Source organism: Cricetulus griseus (genome assembly GCF_003668045.3).
Source record: "Cricetulus griseus strain 17A/GY chromosome 1 unlocalized genomic scaffold, alternate assembly CriGri-PICRH-1.0 chr1_0, whole genome shotgun sequence".
Lineage (NCBI taxonomy): Eukaryota > Metazoa > Chordata > Mammalia > Rodentia > Cricetidae > Cricetulus > Cricetulus griseus.
This window is the reverse complement of record NW_023276806.1, coordinates 119,841,400-119,858,179: the sequence shown is the minus strand read 5'-3', so window position 1 is coordinate 119,858,179 and position 16,780 is coordinate 119,841,400. Positions and strand designations below refer to the sequence as shown.

At 45.2% G+C, this 16,780-nt stretch overlaps 1 protein-coding gene across 1 annotated transcript in view; it reads left to right on the top strand.

Annotated features, from left to right (window-relative positions):
- Positions 1–15,495, top strand: part of Slc7a14 (solute carrier family 7 member 14) — a 48,889-nt gene extending 33,394 nt beyond the window's left edge. The window contains exons 6-7 of the mRNA XM_027392065.2: positions 616–1,493; positions 15,173–15,495. Of these exons, the coding sequence (XP_027247866.1) occupies positions 616–1,493; positions 15,173–15,495 (1,201 nt within the window). The remainder of the gene's footprint in view (positions 1–615; positions 1,494–15,172) is intronic.
- The last annotated feature ends 1,285 nt before the right edge of the window (positions 15,496–16,780 follow it).

Genomic DNA, 16,780 nt, shown 5'->3' with positions numbered 1-16,780 from the left:
GACTTGCTGCAGAAGGGCCCATATTTTAACCACACTGGTTGGCTTTCTCATCTTCAGCTGGACTTGAGCCTGTGCTTATGAGCTTCTTAACTGTCATGCTGTTTTACCAACTCAATCCCCATACTTCCATTGCAGGACAGTATGTCTAAAGTTTGAAAACTTGGGGTATCTTTTAAAGTACAGTTGGCTGAATGGACGTCACCTCCAAAACTCTGATGTAGTAGAGTTTGTGAGAATATTCCTTCCCAGCAAGCACTGGTGATGCTGCAGATTGACAGGTCTTCCCAGCTTCTATGGGCTTCCATGTGGATTTCTGGCAGGCCCCCTGGATTCTGGATTCAGTCAACCCTTCCTGTCACAATAATGAATAGGACCCCTTGGGTTTTTCGGTTTGATGTTATTGTTGTTTAAGGCTTCAAATAAAGGAATTAAAGTGAATTCTCTAATGATATCACGTGAGCTAGACTTTGGGACTAGTGTAGCAGACAAGTTAATGGGAATGGCAGGGCCAGGAGGAGCTATCCTCCTAACATTGCAGGTCTAACTTGCTGGTATGCTAGAATCTGTCACCATGGGAAGTGTGACTCCCAGCCTCTGCTTGCCCCTTCCCTCCAGGTTCCTGGCTCACGTGAGCTCCTACACAGAGACACCAGTGGTAGCTTGCATCGTGTCAGGGTTCCTGGCCTCTCTCCTGTCACTGCTGGTCAGCCTGAGGGACCTGATAGAGATGATGTCCATTGGCACACTCCTCGCCTACACCTTGGTCTCTGTCTGTGTCTTGCTCCTTCGATACCAGCCTGAGAGTGACATTGATGGTTTTGTCAAGTTCCTGTCTGAGGAGCACACCAAGAAGAAGGAAGGCATCCTGGCTGACTGTGAGAAGGAGACTTGCTCTCCTGTGAGTGAAGGGGAAGAGTTTTCCAGCCCTGCCACCAACACCTGTGGGGCCAAGAACCTGCCATCCTTGGGGGACAACGAGATGCTCATAGGGAAGTCAGATAAGTCCACCTACAATGTCAGCCACCCCAACTACGGCACTGTGGACATGACCACGGGCATAGAAGCTGATGAATCAGAAAACATCTATCTCATCAAGCTGAAGAAGCTGATTGGACCCCGTTACTACACGATGAGAATCCGCCTGGGCCTTCCAGGCAAAATGGACCGGCCCACAGCAGCGACAGGGCACACAGTAACCATCTGCGTGCTCCTGCTCTTCATCCTCATGTTTGTCTTCTGCTCCTTCATCATCTTCGGCTCTGACTACATCTCGGGCCAGAGCTGGTGGGCCATCCTTTTGGTTGTTCTGATGGTGCTGCTGATCAGTGCTCTGGTGTTTGTAATCCTGCAGCAGCCAGAGAATCCCAAGAAGCTGCCGTACATGGCCCCTTGTCTCCCCTTCGTGCCTGCCTTTGCCATGCTGGTTAATATCTATCTCATGCTGAAGCTCTCCACCATCACATGGATCCGGTTTGCAGTCTGGTGCTTTGTGGGTAAGCAATGTGCTCTGGAGGCTTGGGCGTCCCCCTTTTAAGGTCTTGAACAGGCTTATCCCAGCATTATGCCCTAACTTGGCAAGATAGCTCCATTCTTAGAGAAACCAGGCTGGTTCTATAGACCTATGCTTTCTTCATGGTTCAATAAAGCCAGTTACCCCTGTTCCCCCTGATATACTTTTGGTCATTGGTCCTAGAAGGATGATGCTAATCTATCCATTACTTCATTAAATGACAAATTACTGAAAGATCTTCTTGTGGAGAATAATTAGTGCCAGAAAAGGTTCAATTAAAACGAATACCCATTTTTGAAACACATAAAAGTACCAGAGCAAAATATGCTAGGATGTCGGGTGAGGTTGGCTGGAATCCTCTTAGACACTAAAAATTGTGGTAAATTATTAAAAAAAAAAAATCCAGTGATCTTAATTTAGCCAAATTAAACTAAAAGGTCAATCACAGTCTATTTTTTTTTTAAATAAACAAAGCCTGAGCCAAAGGTGGATTGGGGCATTATTTTTCTGACACAGTTTTATCACAGCACCATTTTACACGTCTCAGTTCATTCTGGCTTTTGTAAATATTCAAGATTTTTCCCTGAGGGCCTTGTGTTACCCTATGAAAGGTCAATGGAAGGTGTCCATTGAGCCTTCATCTGTCATTGATGAGTGACCTAATTCTGTTAGAGTCTTCATCAGTCACATCTCCTAGTATAAACCACACTGTGCTCAAAACTCTCTTTCACTGACTTTAAGAAGCCCCAAGCTTTCTTAAGAATTCTAGTTGACTTTGTGGTCAATTAGCATTGCACTTTTGTTCCATATTGATCATTTCTGACCTTTGCTGGTGTTTATGAGGCAGCTGGGAATGGATCACTATAACTTGAGAAGGACATCTAAGCAAATTTTAAAGTTCATTTGTCACTGTTCTTCAGTCCTTGGTGGCCCAGGGGGTCTCCTCAGGAGCTTTGTAGAGCAGGAGAGTCACACACTAAGCATTTCCTGCCTAAAGCAAGAGGCCAAGCATGCATCAGTTCATCAGGTTCAGGTGACAGACACTCACATTGATTAGCAGCCTGTCCGTTACTTAAGGCCAAGGGATGTAGGTATCCAATGTGTGCCTAGAACAAAGTACCTGTGGGGTGGGCTCCATAAATGTTTCTCAAATGATTGTGAAGTACTTTTTCAGAGGAGAAAAAAGTGAGAGTGGTCAGAAAGCACTTGGAAGAAATAGGATGTGTGTGGGGCCGGCAGAAAAGTTTAATAAGATGGAGGGAGGAAAAGCAATAAGCAAAAGAAAAGGCAAGTTTCTCCCAGAGGTTCTCCAGGACACAGTGTATCCTCCCAAAACTTTCTGTCCTGACCTTTCACTCCTCTGTTAAGCCTTAGGGGGATTTCTCGAGAGGACCCCACTGGCTTATCAAGATTTCTCCATTTTTATACTTTATTAGCAAGCTCTCATCTCTCTTTACACACTTTTCTACTGTAGCTAGCCAATGGGAAGACAGCCCTGAACAGAAGTGGCTGGAGTGGGTAAAGGATTTTAGCCATGTGGCTGTCAAGTCAATGAAGACATAGATATCAATACATGTGGACAAGTTCATCGGACAGAAAAAAGGTAGAAGAGCTTCTGTTTCCAGAAGAGGGTCACCCACAGCCAGTCCCCACCCCGTGAGTCACATTGCAGGTAGTGTCAGAGACTATTTACATGAGCTTTCTAGAATACTTTATAGTCCTACTCTTTCCTTTAAAAAAAAATCCCTACATGGAAATCCCATGGTTTCACAGATGCTTTTGCTTAGGAAGACACTGTAGATGATTTTTTTCCTTATTTAAAAAGTGAAACATAGAAAAGAAAAGAACGTTGATTCTTACATACAAATCCTGTGGCTGGTAGAAGTAATTGACAACAATATAGCTATATTTGCAAGTTATTGTGAGGAATTTGTCTCACTTTTCAATCCTCATGGCAATCTCCATTGCACAGATTAAGAAATGGCGCCTCTTGCTTACAGATATGTAGCCAAAATCTAGCAGAGCCAAAGCTAGAACTCTAGAAGGTTGGATGCAGAGTCCCTTATCAGGGCCAAGGTATGGATTGGTGGTAGAGTTCTTGCCTAGCAAGATCTTGGGTTGATCCCTAGAGCTTCTTAAATTAGAGACCCCCATCACAGCTTCCGTGTTAAACATGTGGCCTATCACCACCTCTGTCCCTCTTGATTTTATGAAAGATCCAAAAAGATCCAAAAAGTCGGATAATACCAAAGTTAGTGGGAGAATGGATCCTTGATTCCAGTAGACCTACAATTCAGTTTTGGGGCTCTAATCATCCCACCACTGACCTCTGAAAAGCTTTCTTATTTGATGTGAATGCTTGGTGGGCTAAAACCTGACAGTGGGTCCATATTCCTGGGCATATTGTCTCTGTGCAGGACCCAAGGCCTGGGCTAACAGTCTGCTGGGCTGTTCTGAATGCTTAATAATTTCTAAGCAAGACACCCCATGTTTTCCTGTTGCACAGAGATTCACGAACTTATAGCCAACTCCATATCATATCTGGGGTTCTTGTGGCACCAAAAGGTCTCTCCCCTTTGGCATCTAACAATGCCAGTTCAAATGGGAGCCCTGTCCCAGCCTTGAACTTTAAGTTTAAAAACTTCACCTAACTGCATTGAGCCTGGATCATTTGATCGATCATCTTTGAACTGATGGCTGCTGGAAGCATAAATGAGAAAATGATGGAGAAAGTCATAAATCCTTTTCTCTTGTTTTCCTTTTAAAGCTCTGAAGTGACTCATTGTCCACCAGCTTGTGACAGGCTGGCTCTCACACAGCAGAGCACAGTGTGAACCATCCCCAACTCGGGCTGCCCCACTTGTTATCAAGCAGCGGAAAACTCCCTGAGAGCCTTTTGCAATCTTGCTGATAGCACAGGCTGCAAACTCCCCCCAAGAAGCTGTTTCTCACTGACCTAGCAGGATGCCACACTGCAGAGTGGGCTAGCTGACATCTGTGCTCACCCAGAGTCAGTGCACAGCCCACCAGCCACATTTGGGATTGCTAATTCTTCCAGGCACCAGCTGCCGGCCTATTTCCTACCATGACTTTTGAAGGCAGTGAGTTTACTAAGTTTCATCCAGAACAAAGATTGCCAACTCTGGCTACAGATCAGAACACTCCGGGTTACTTCTGGAACATTATAAACACAGGCTTCCCCCACATAATGTTATGATTCAATTGATTTCAGTGGTCAAGCACAGAGAATTATTTTAGAGCTCTGCCAAGGTGTTTTTAATGTGCAGCCAGGTTTTCAATAATCTGTAATCTTCTAAATCAATACTTCTCAAAGTGTCATCTCAAACCAGCAGGGCTAATATCACAGTGGACTAGTGAGGATATAATTCAGGACTTAACAAGGACTCCAGGAGATTCTAATTCATGCTCAAATCTGAGAGCTATTGTTCTAGAGAGAAGACATGATCAAGCAGGGAAGGTAATTTAATTGTGAAATCTGTTTTTCAAAAACAAAAAAAGTATATCCATCCCACAGCCTCAAATTGGCTTATAAAAATATTTGTGATCTTCCACAATTACCATAGATATTCCTCCTCTGAATTTCTGAGGCTGCCAGACATCGGCTGCTTCTTCAGCTTATGCACAGGGTAACTTTCCTAGGAAGAACAGTAGAGATATTTTTAAATGAAGTTTCTTATGAAATCAACTGCTTCTCAACAAAACGTCCATGGTTAAAGCTGAGTCATAATGAGATAACATTCTGGGACACATTCTTTTATCCAGCTTTCCCTAAGTGAATCTTAATCAGAGGGTTTCTGTAACAGTGTTTCACTGAGCTTTGACCTTCAAAAGAGCATAACTTAGAGTGTAGTGAAGCCCAAGCATTCCCTGTGCACACTCCCTCTCTTTAGACAAGAGGAATGATACAAGCAATAATTAATTGTCCATGAATCCCAACAAAGTGAGCACCAAGCCATCTTCAGTGCCTTTTCATCCCAGTGAATGTAAACTGGTGAGAGCATCTCCAGGGGTCGGACACTGTCTCAGGAACTGTGGAAGCACCAGGGTGAAAGCATGGCAAAATGAGATTCTCCAGGATCTCTTTTAGACCTGCCGTCCCCTGAGGGCTCACATTAAAAACTGTCAGGGAGTGGGAAAGGGTTAAAAAAGGCAGCTGGTGGTGGCACACGCCTTTAATCCCAGCACTCAGAAGGCAGAGGCAGGCATACCTCTGAGTTCCAGGCCAGCCCAGCCTGGTCTACAGAGTAAGTTCCAGGACAACCAGGGCTGTTACACAGAGAAACCCTGTCTCAAAAAATATCAAAAAATGGGGCAGGGGGCCAGGCGGTGGTGGCGCATGCCTTTAACCCCAGCTCTCAGGAGGCAGAGGGCAGAGGCAGGTGGATCTCTGTGAGTTCGAGACCAGCCTGGTCTACAAGAGCTAGTTCCAGGACAGCCTCCAAAGCCACAGAGAAACCCTGTCTCAAAAAAACAAAATAAAATGGGGCATGGGGGGGGAGCAACGGGGGGGGGCAGGGAGACAACTATCAGGTAGCCTAGTTCACTGGTACCTTTACCATGAGAACAGCCATGTTTTGTTCATAATTTGTTCAGTCTCTCTGAGGAAAATGAAATTTCGTTTTAAGGTTCAGAGAGTGAGCAGGACTTGGGATCTGGACAATGGGCTTCATGCCTCTTATGCCAGGATATAAATACTCTTTTCTTTTTTCCATTTGTTTGTCCGTGTTTGTTTGTTGAGGCAAGGTTTCTGATATCCAAGACTGGCCTCAAATTCTCCATGTGGTGCCAGAATAACCTTGAACTCCTGACCTACTTGCCCCACCTCCTTAACACTGGGGTTACAAGCATGGTGAACCACCACACTTGGTTTATTCAGTGATAGGAACCAACCTGGGGGCTTTGTGCATGTTAAGCACAATTGAACCTCGTTCCCAGTCTCCAAAATGTAAATATTATAAAGAGAAAACATTCACCTTTCTGGTCTTTGCCTGAGCTGCCATTTAAAATACTATTGGAAAGTAATAGGAAGCAGCCATTTTAAAGGGAAAAGTTGAAGGAAAGGGTGCTAAGATATCCAAATGCTTGACAGCATGTTCCATAAATCAATCTGATTGACACGCTTCGTGGTGGCAGGGATAAAACAAACTGCAATTCCACATCAGTCTTGCTCAGGAAATTGAGAACCAAGTCTTGAAGGCCTCACAGGGATGGCAATAGCAGGGTGATGCCGGAAAGGAGAGAATATGGAGAGGAAGTTTGTCACAGGCCCTGTGCCTACAGGCAGGAGCTACTGCTCTGGACACAGGAAGGCTTGAGCAAGGAGGGGCGAGGAAATCAAGAGTCTTTGCCACCAGAATCAGCCAAAAAAAAAAAAAATGGAAGGAGAAAGAACTGTAGGAGAGGTGGAGGACCCTGGAGCCAGTTTGTGTGGTACATAGGGGACTGAAGCTGCCAATCCTGAGAGCTTGGCGTCTGCTCTTCACCGCTGTTGGTGAGATCCACCCACAGGTGTAGTTGTCATACTGTGATTGCCGACTAGCCTTCCACAATGCAGACTCCATTCTGAACCCCATGGAGGTTGCCTGTATTTGGTCCTGATAAAGCAGACTGCTGTGAATATTCTTTTACATGTCTTTGGTGAGCATTTTTCTTGAGTTTCTGTGTGATGTGGGACTCCCAGTTCATAATATTGGATTTCTCTCTCACTGTATCAGCTGTCGTAGCCATCACACGGCTCAGAGGGTCCCCAACTCCGCCTCATCAACAGATGAGACCTTGAGCACAGTCATTTGAATTCACAGGGATAGAGCCCCACCCATCGAGCCTGCTCTTCCTGGCACACCACATCAAACAAACCTCACTGTTATTACAAACGACAGGGTTCATGGTGGTACGTAAAAAAACAATCGGAAGAGTAGGACTTGGTGGGGATTGTGGTGGGTGGAGTAGACACCTTCTCATTACCATCTAGTCTCCGTTCCTGCACTGGCAAATGTCTGTTTTGGAAAGCCGATCCCAGAGTAGTCAAAATAAAAAGCCCTTTGGGCATAACTGAGTACCTCAGCTATCTGCAGTGGGCAGGGCTTCCTGCTGGAAAGTGCACCCCAGGAGGAGGCTGCTCCACCCAGCTGAGGTCAGGTGACCCACCCCTCTTCAGCCTGAGCACTGAGCTTCATGGAGAAGCTCCCTTGGGACTCTAGAGATCAGAGGCCCAGAGTTCAAGGCGAGTTTGTGCCTGTGACGTTGGCAATCTGTGTCATTGTTTATCACCCACTCTTTGCAGGGTTGAATTTCCTTCCAGATCCCCCCCCCATAGGATATAGGGGTGACTCCCCAGAGCCTTAGCCAGGCCTTTCTCTTGAAAGTTTGGAGCCTGTGCTTGCCTTGCGCGGGGTGGAGCCACATAAATTGATCAGTGTTTAGTTAGCTGGTGCATGGGCACTGTAGCATCCTGAGGCAAGTTCAATGGAGTCTCTCACCTGGAGACTCCTAGGTGGGACAGGAACAGCCCTCACCTTCTGACCAGAACAGTGAGTTTCAGGGCTATTTCAATGGCTCGTTTGTTGTGTAATTCTTAACTTTTCTAGGCTGCTATCTGACACTATACATATTTTCAAAGAGCTTTAAGATCACAATATGTCTTTTTTTTTTTTAACTGATGCTCAGGATTTTTTTCTTAAATACTTATTTATCTTTTATGTGTGTGGATGTCTTGCCTGCCTGTATGACTGTGCACCCTGTACCTGCAGTGCCCACAAAGCAGGGTGTCAGATCCTCTAGGACTGGAGTTGCAGATGGTTGAGAGGCACCATTCGGGGTGCTAGAGATTGAACCCAGTTCCTTTGGAAGAGCAGTCAGTGCTCTTCACCGCTGAGCCATCTCACAAAGTATCTTAGTAATAAAGAAATCCCACTCATTTGCTGTAGGCATGAGTCTTCATCTTGTCTGAACCTCCCTCAGGTACATTCTCCACCAGGGAACTTCCATCTTCAAAAGAAGCTAAAGCGTCCTGTCCATATTGTCCTCCACTGATCTTTCAAGGGACGCATGGCCATTACTTTGTCATATCATATTGTTCACCTTGCACCTGTTGCAGAAATGCCAATAGACCCACGTGCTTACCACTGACTACTCCCTGCCCTGTCCACCCAGACACCCCACCAGGACCCACTAACTGAGAAGACATCTCCATCTTGGCAGCAGAGTCTCCAGGACCCTGTGACCACACAAACACTGCCTCCTCTGCTCTGCTTGTCACACCCGACATTAGGTAACTGATGATAGATAATCCATGCCATTGGAAAGCAACAAGTCGGGTACAGAAGAAGAAGCAGCAGCAAATATTCAAAGAAAACAACTAGCAATCTAATCCCATATATACATACATACATAACTTTAAATCTAGGTTCTGCATATGAGAAAAACACATTGTCTTCATCATTCTGGGCTGGCTTTTTCATGTAATACAATAATTTCCAGTTGCATCCAGCTTCTTACAAGTACGATTTCATTTTTTAAACAATCTCATAAAATATGTGTATGTACCACATTTTCTTTATCCATTTATTTCTTGGTGGACTTCTCTTGATGGTCCTAGCTATTGGGATCAGTATAGCTGCCAACACAGGTCCTCACATATCTCTATGGTGTATTGACTAGGAGTTATTCAGGTATGTACCTGGGAATGGGTCCCAGGATAATTCTATCTTCAGTTTTTGAGGAACCTCCATACTGACCTCTATAATGGCTGCACACATTTCCATTTCCCCACATCCTCACTCACCAACATCTGTTGTCCACTATTTCCCTGATGATGGTCATTCTGTCTGGGATGAAATGGAAACCTCAAAGTACATTTAATTTGTGTTTCCATGCTGGACAAGGATACTGAACACTTTAAAGTGATTCCTGGTTATTTATGTTTCTTCTTTTGAAAACTATCTAGTCAGTTCATTTAGTACATTTGTTGACTGAATTGTTTGGTGGTTTGGGTGCATGCTTTTGTAATTCTTTATATATCCTAATACTAATCCCTTGTTTGATTACAGTCAATAAAGACTTTGTCATTTTGTACACCCACTTCAGTTTTAAGCTTGGTTCTACTTCAGGCTTGAGCCAATAACCAAACCCACCCTCAAAGGAAAAATCTTTGCCATCTACAAATTTTTACAAGAGAATATAATACCAGTCTGGAGACAGCTCTAAGTAAAAACTCCCCCAAACTACTTAGAACAAGGATGGCATCATTAGAATAAGTGAGTGGTCTAATACGGTGGAGAATTTTTGCTCTATGTGTATAGTAATATGAGGATTTTTTAATACTGGCATTATCAGTTCATGTTTTAGAAATATTACTATTCTACTGATGCTGAAATACTTGCAAACCGCCTAGAGTAGGAGGGATTTGCTCCAGTGGAATCTGGGGGAAGGCAGGGTGGCACAGCTGGATGAACACAGCATTATTCTCTATACTTCAGTATATTTTTGGAATACTTCAGAACAGACAACTCAAAATCTCTGAGGATGTGGCTCAGTGGTAGAGCACTTGACTGATATGTTCTAAATCCTAGATTCTACCCCCAATACCACAAATAATAGTAAAATAATAATGTTCAAGAATGCTGAACTGCCTCCCGCTAATAACTACCTCATCTTCATGCCCCAGAATCTTTCCTGGTAAATGGAAGCAGAACGAGAAGGCAGATTCCCTGAGCCAGGGAATGGAGAATGTGTGTCTGTGTCTGTGTGTCTATCCGTGTCTCTGTGATTCTGTGTCTGTGTGTTTGTCTGTGTCTGTATCTGTGTGTCTGTCTCTGTGTGTGTCCATATATATATATATATATATATATATATATATATATATAATATATGTTTGTCTGTGTCCCTGTGTCTGTGTGTACACATGAGGAGAGTATGTAGAGGCCAGAGGTTGACATCCTGTGTCTTCTTTGGTTTTGCTCCTTAACTTTTATTGTTTTTATTTGATACAGACTTTTATTGTTTTTATTTGATACAGACTTTCTCACTAAACCTAGAGCTCACGAGCTTGGCTGACCTGACTGGCCAGCAAATGCAGGGATTCACCCAGGTCCATCTCTCTAGCACTGGGAACACAGCCATGGATCACTACCCTCCCTGGATTTTGCATGGGTACAAAGGATCTAGACTTAGGTCTTCATGTTTGTTTGTCAGACACTACCAATTTACCCAGCTCTCCAGTCCCTAACCAGGAGATACAGATTCTCTCTCTCTCTCTCTCTCTCTCTCTCTCTCTCTCTCTCTCTGTGTGTGTGTGTGTGTGTGTGTGTGTGTCTGTGTGTCTGTGTGTCTTTGTGTGTCTGTGTCTCTGTCTCTGTCTTTCTCTGTCTCTCTATCACAGGACCTAGGCACACAGTGCTATATGCAGAGTAGTTGAGATGACTCAGGATTCCCAGAATTCCTGAGATTGCAAAAACTACCTTAGGCATCATTCCCCATACCAGATGAAAAGAGAAGTAGAAACACAAAGCCCTGATTCCACATAGCAGACCTTCAGCTCGATGTTTACTCTGCCACACAAAGCCCTTGTTTATGTGACAGATGGTAGTTCAGGCTTCTCTCTCTCTCTCTCTCTCTCTCTCTCTCTCTCTCTCTCTCTCTCTCTCTCTCTTTCTCTCTCTCCCTCTTCTCTTGTCCCCTCTGTTGTTTTGTCCTCTCCACTTTTTCTCTTCTCCCACCTTTTCTGCTTCACAGCAGTCTTCCCAAATTCACTAAACGGGGGTGGTGGGCAGAATGTAAGATGCTAGAGGATGGTTCAGTCCGTCCGAGCAGGCGGCCTGGATACACGGCCAGCCAGCCAGTCACAACACAGTGTATATTAGAGACGAATAACAAGGTTTTGACATTGTAGGGGCCACAGCAAATGTGAAAAGGCCCATTAACATATCTGAGGCAGATGTGTATTACAAAGGACTGGCACTCCCAAAGAACACGCATACATAACTCTTACTGAATATTTACTGCAATCAGTGTCTCCGCACATCAGCTTGGGGAGAGAAGCGTGAAAGATTGGATGTGCAAAAGACTTTCCTCACACAGAAGCCTGGCCCTGCCCCTTTCAGACCCAAGCATGACACCTAATGTTCCCCAGCTTTGGCTTTTCCTGTAAATGCCATCATTAGATGTGTTGGTAATCTGTAGTTTTCTCTGGCTCAATTATCTGTGTTGTTAGAGCAATTTCACCAAGTCCCAGAACAGGAACCTACCCAACACTCACATATCTGCTCTGGGAGAAAGGAAGGTATGCTAGAACAAATGTCACCCAGTACCTGAGTCTATTGACTTGTGTAGAGGCAGGAAGAGATGCTAGGGAAATAGAAAAATGTTCAGTTCCATAGGGAAATGAACCATCTATAAAAAGGTCAGAGAAGGAATTTAAAAAAAAAAAAAAAGACTAATGTAATAGGAGTAAGTGGCAAGATTTGGCACCTGCCTGGATGATGAAAATTTAAGCAAAAGAGGTGTGCTATTGACCCACCTGGTCACCTGCAATCCTTCTCAGTTCCCAGGCATGCTCTGAAGGCATTCTCCAAGCATGCATGCTGCCCTTTGAGACGTTTGAATGGGGGTCTGGTTCCACACAAGAATAATAACTATCCTGCATAAACACCTCCACACCCCCACACACAATAAAGAGTAAAGACACCACCACCACCCCACCCACCCCACTACCACCACCACCCATCCCCACCCCCCACCACCGCTCAAAAAGATCAACCCGCTATTTGAGCCCAAATAGCTACATCTGCAAATGATTAACTCCAGAGTTTATTACCAATTAGGACTATAAATCTCTGCTTACTTTGGCTCCTGCAAAGCTGATTTCTGTGAGAGGAGGGGGACTGGAAGGAACAGGGAGAAAGTCAATTGAGACAAAGAGGAAGAAATCTAAGCTTAAAGAGACACACTTCAGATTCAAGAGCCAGAGTGGGAAAGGTGGCCAGGCTTGCCTTCTGAGCAAACAGCTGAGCAGATGGCCCAGGGTCAGTGGAGACAAACGGGCTGAAGCTACCCAACAAGGAGTGTTTGAGCTCAGTGGCCAACCCATAGCTGCATTTTACCACTAAGTTGCCCAGTAATTACTCTGACTCTCAGGGGTGGAGCTTGGTTTTGTTTGAGTTTCAGTGTGTGTGTGTGTGTGTGTGTGTGTGTGTGTGTGTGTGTGTGTGTGTGTTGAATGTACTGAATGTGTGTGTGATATATGCACACATGTGTGTTGAGTGTTCACACCTCTTCAAGAGCCCTTAGGAACCAGAGGAATCTGGTGTCCTGACCTGTATCACTCTCCACCTTGTTCACATAAGTGACAGTCTTTGATTGGACTCCAAGGCAGGCTTGTAAGCAGCAAACCCAAGCCGGCAATCCCCCGCCCCACCCCAGCTCAGCATGGGTACAGGCACATGCATGGCCACATCAGCCGTGTTGGGTTTTTTGTTTTTTCAATGTGAGTACTAAGATGCCAAGTTGGGTCTTCATACTTGTGTACCAAGCCCCCTTGCCACAGAGCAAGCCCTGCTTCTCATGGTTTACAGAATGGAAGGCTGCAATCGTAAATCATAGGCCCAAGAATGATGGGGACTGGATTTCACATTCTTATAATAAATAGTACCTGTGACGGGTGACACTATAATTCTTGCCTTTCCAGACCCTGAATTTCAAGGGCTTTTCAAGTTGAAAAAAGAGGCTAATGTGCTATTCAAAAATACAGAAAAGAAACATTAGTCGTATAAATGCTATGTCTTGCCAGAAAGGTGAGTTTCCTTTCACAGGAATGAAGTTAACACGGAGATGATACACTGGACTTGTGTTCATCGGGAGGTCTTGTTCATTCATTTAAAAAACATTAAGGGCCAGGTTTTGGCCAAGACTATAAACTAGAACCAACCAGTGCAGATAATCTCATGACTAAGCTGTCTGGGAGTCCACACCGTAGAAAAAGCAGCTTAGGGGTCAGGAACAGATCATTCCATTGGTGAGTGTGAAACAGCAAGATAAATCAGAATAATATATGTGTGTTGCTAAGAGGTGAAATAAACGGGTCGGAGCCTTGCATGGAGTTTTGGGATAATAAAATATTCTGAGAAGGTTGAAGGCAAATCCATAACCAGTAAGGGCAAAGTGTTGTCCTTTCCACGGAAGTGGTTCAGTGTAGTCAACCTGCCACCAGGTCGCTGGCTGGTCACCCTGGGGAGTGGTGTCACATCTGCAATCCATATTGGTCTTTTCTGTTGGCAGACCTGGCACTCAGAAGCAGCTGTAGCCAGGTCAGCCTTGGTGAGTGGAAGTCCATGCTGTTGAGCCCATGCCTAACCCAACCCCCGTCTCTGCCACCATGGCCACTTGTTCAAGGGCCATTGGGCAATGACAGAGATGGCTGGTGACAGAGGCTGACTGTCCACAGAATGGGTCATCTTACCTACTTGATTATTGAGTTCCTCCTCAGCTGAAGTCACCTTTTGATGAACATTTACATGGACACACATATATTCACATCCTTTGCCCATTTGCAGAGATCTCTCCACACACTTCTTCCCCAGATGTCTTTCTCACCAATTTTCCCATCATGCTCTTTCCAGATCCCTGACCATCCAGCCAATCTATTGGCTACAACCCATGAATCAGTGAACAGTAGCAATCTTGACCCAAAGGCAGCATGAAGAGCGAGTCACTGGACCTGGCTTAGGCTTTTGAAACATCAAAGCCCATCCCCAATGATGCACTTCCTCCAACAAGGTCACACCACCTAATCTTTCAAATGGTGCCACTCCCTGGTGAATGAACATTCAAATCTATGAGCCTATGGGGCCATTCTCTTTCTAACCCCCATAGGACCGAATTGCCAATCTGTAAATACTAACCAGAACAGAAGATGCAAATTCCTGGCATTAGCTCTGTGAGAATAATGATAGGTGCCCACTGGGAAGGTGAAGGTTGAGGTGACTGAAAGGCCAGATGCTGTCTAAGGAGGCAGCTAGCTCTCACCTTCAGCTAAAACCCGGGAGTGCCAGGACACTGTTGTCAGAACCTTAACGGAAGCTGTAAATGCAGGCTGTTTTATGCAAGCTTTCCTAAGCTTATTCTGGGTTTGCTGTTGTTTTGTTTTCATTTTCTGAGACAGGTCTTACCATTCTGACCAAATCTGTGGGTGTGAGGGGGACATAGAGGCTGTGCTTGTTGGTGGGAGGTGTATGTTTGTACCCATGCACATAGAAGCCAGAGGTCAGCCTCTGGATCTTTCCTCAGAAGTCACTCTCCTGAGATTTGAGACAGGGTCTTTCACAGGGACCAGGGGCTCGCCAGTTTTAGCTAGGGTAGCTGACCAGTGAAGCACAGAGCTCTGCTTGATCCCACCTCTCTAGAGCTTTGATCATTAGCTAGGCCACCGCAAGGGGCCTTTTTAGGTGGTCTCTAAGTCTGGAACTCCTCTCTCTCTCTCTCTCTCTCTCTCTCTCTCTCTCTCTCTCTCTCTCTCTCTCTCTCTCTCCCTCTCTCTCTCTCTATTTCTCTCTCTCTCTCTCCAAACCCCATAGTCAAGTGTGATCCCAGTGCCCCCAGGGGTCCTAAAGCAACAGCTTAATTCGTTTGTGCTCTCCCTTCCAACAGGTATGCTCATTTATTTTGGGTACGGCATCTGGAACAGCACCCTGGAAATCAGTGCTCGAGAACAGGCCCTGCACCAAAGCATGTACCAGCGCTATGATGTCGATGACCCCTTCTCCGTGGAGGAGGGGTTCTCCTACGCCACTGAGGGCGAGAGCCAGGAGGACTGGGGTGGGCCAGCTGAAGACAAAGGCTTCTATTACCAACAGATGTCAGATGCGAAGGCAAGCACCCGGACGAGTAGCAAAGCGAAAAGTAAAAGCAAACACAAACAGAACTCTGAGGCCCTGATTGCAAATGATGAGTTAGATTGCTCTCCGGAGTAAGGCTAAAGGCTCAGGAGCCTAGAGAGGGTAGGGCGGGTTCTCCCTAAATCAGCCTGTGTGCTAGAAGCTGGAAACTTCCTCCGACTCTCATTTCACAAACCCAGCCTTCCCCCACAGTCCGTTCCCAGGCATAACCTGTCATTTGCTATTTTTGCTCTTCAGGAGAGTTCTGTTGAAGGATTTTCCCGGGGGGGCCTTAACTGTGCCCTTCTCAAAAATCAAAATCAAAAGACTACATGAAATTCTATATTAGTGAGCTGTCCCCACCGATGGCAGCAAATGTTTGCCTTGCTGGATGGAGCTTTCTGCTTCTTACTAAGACCAAGATCGGAGGAAGCTTCCTCCAACCCTGCTGGGGCTACAGGCCCTTGGGAGAGGAACCACAAAGGTGGCTGTGGGTGTGAGGCAGCTCCCGACCCCCCCAGAGCAAAGCTGGGAGCTACTCCCCCAGGGCTGCAGGTCAGGCTGTTTCAGGACTTTCTCAGTCAACAACACTGTGTCCTTATATCTCACCTCCCCCAAACTATCCACAGAGGAGACCCGGGCTTCTCTTTACTCGCCAAAGTTCTTACAGTTTCCAAACTATAATTTTAGGATCCAGAAAAGATAGAAGACTCTGAGACTATACCACCATGAAACAACCATGCAGACACAATAGTATAGTGAGATGTTCCATCAAAGTTTCACTTAACTTTGAAAAAATCTCAAAGCTCAAGAAAAAATTAAATAAAGGCTTAGATAACCATCTCTTGAGTAGAGGTCAGAAAGGCACTGGCAGAAATGAACTATCTGTCATACATTCCCTTACACTAGACTCTAAGCTCCTGCCAATACGGCCTAAGGGCAGAGGTGGAGTGTGATTCCATGCCTCTGATATTCATGGAAGAAATGGGCTATTTGTTTTATAATCCGATAAAAATCTTTGCAAGGAGAAGTAACCCAGCCACTGAGATCACGTTGCAAATCCTACTTCATATTTCTAAAATTATAAAACCTGCAGGTTTCTTTTTTAGCTAGGTGACTGCCTGATAGGATGTTGCTGCTTTGGAAACAGAGGTGTGGAAGGCCAGGTCCTTGGGCCATCTAGCTCAGAGAGATGGCATTCCCTCCCAGACCTCAGTTCTCTGGGCTGGTTCACTTTTACAGCTCTTTCCTGTCAGTTCCCAAAGCACTTCACTGAGGCCAGAGAAATAGCTGCCTGGTGATGTTTAAATACTGGCCACCAAAGGGATTCCTAAAAGAATTTTCTCCAAAACAGGATAGATGAATTTACAACAGGAAAAGC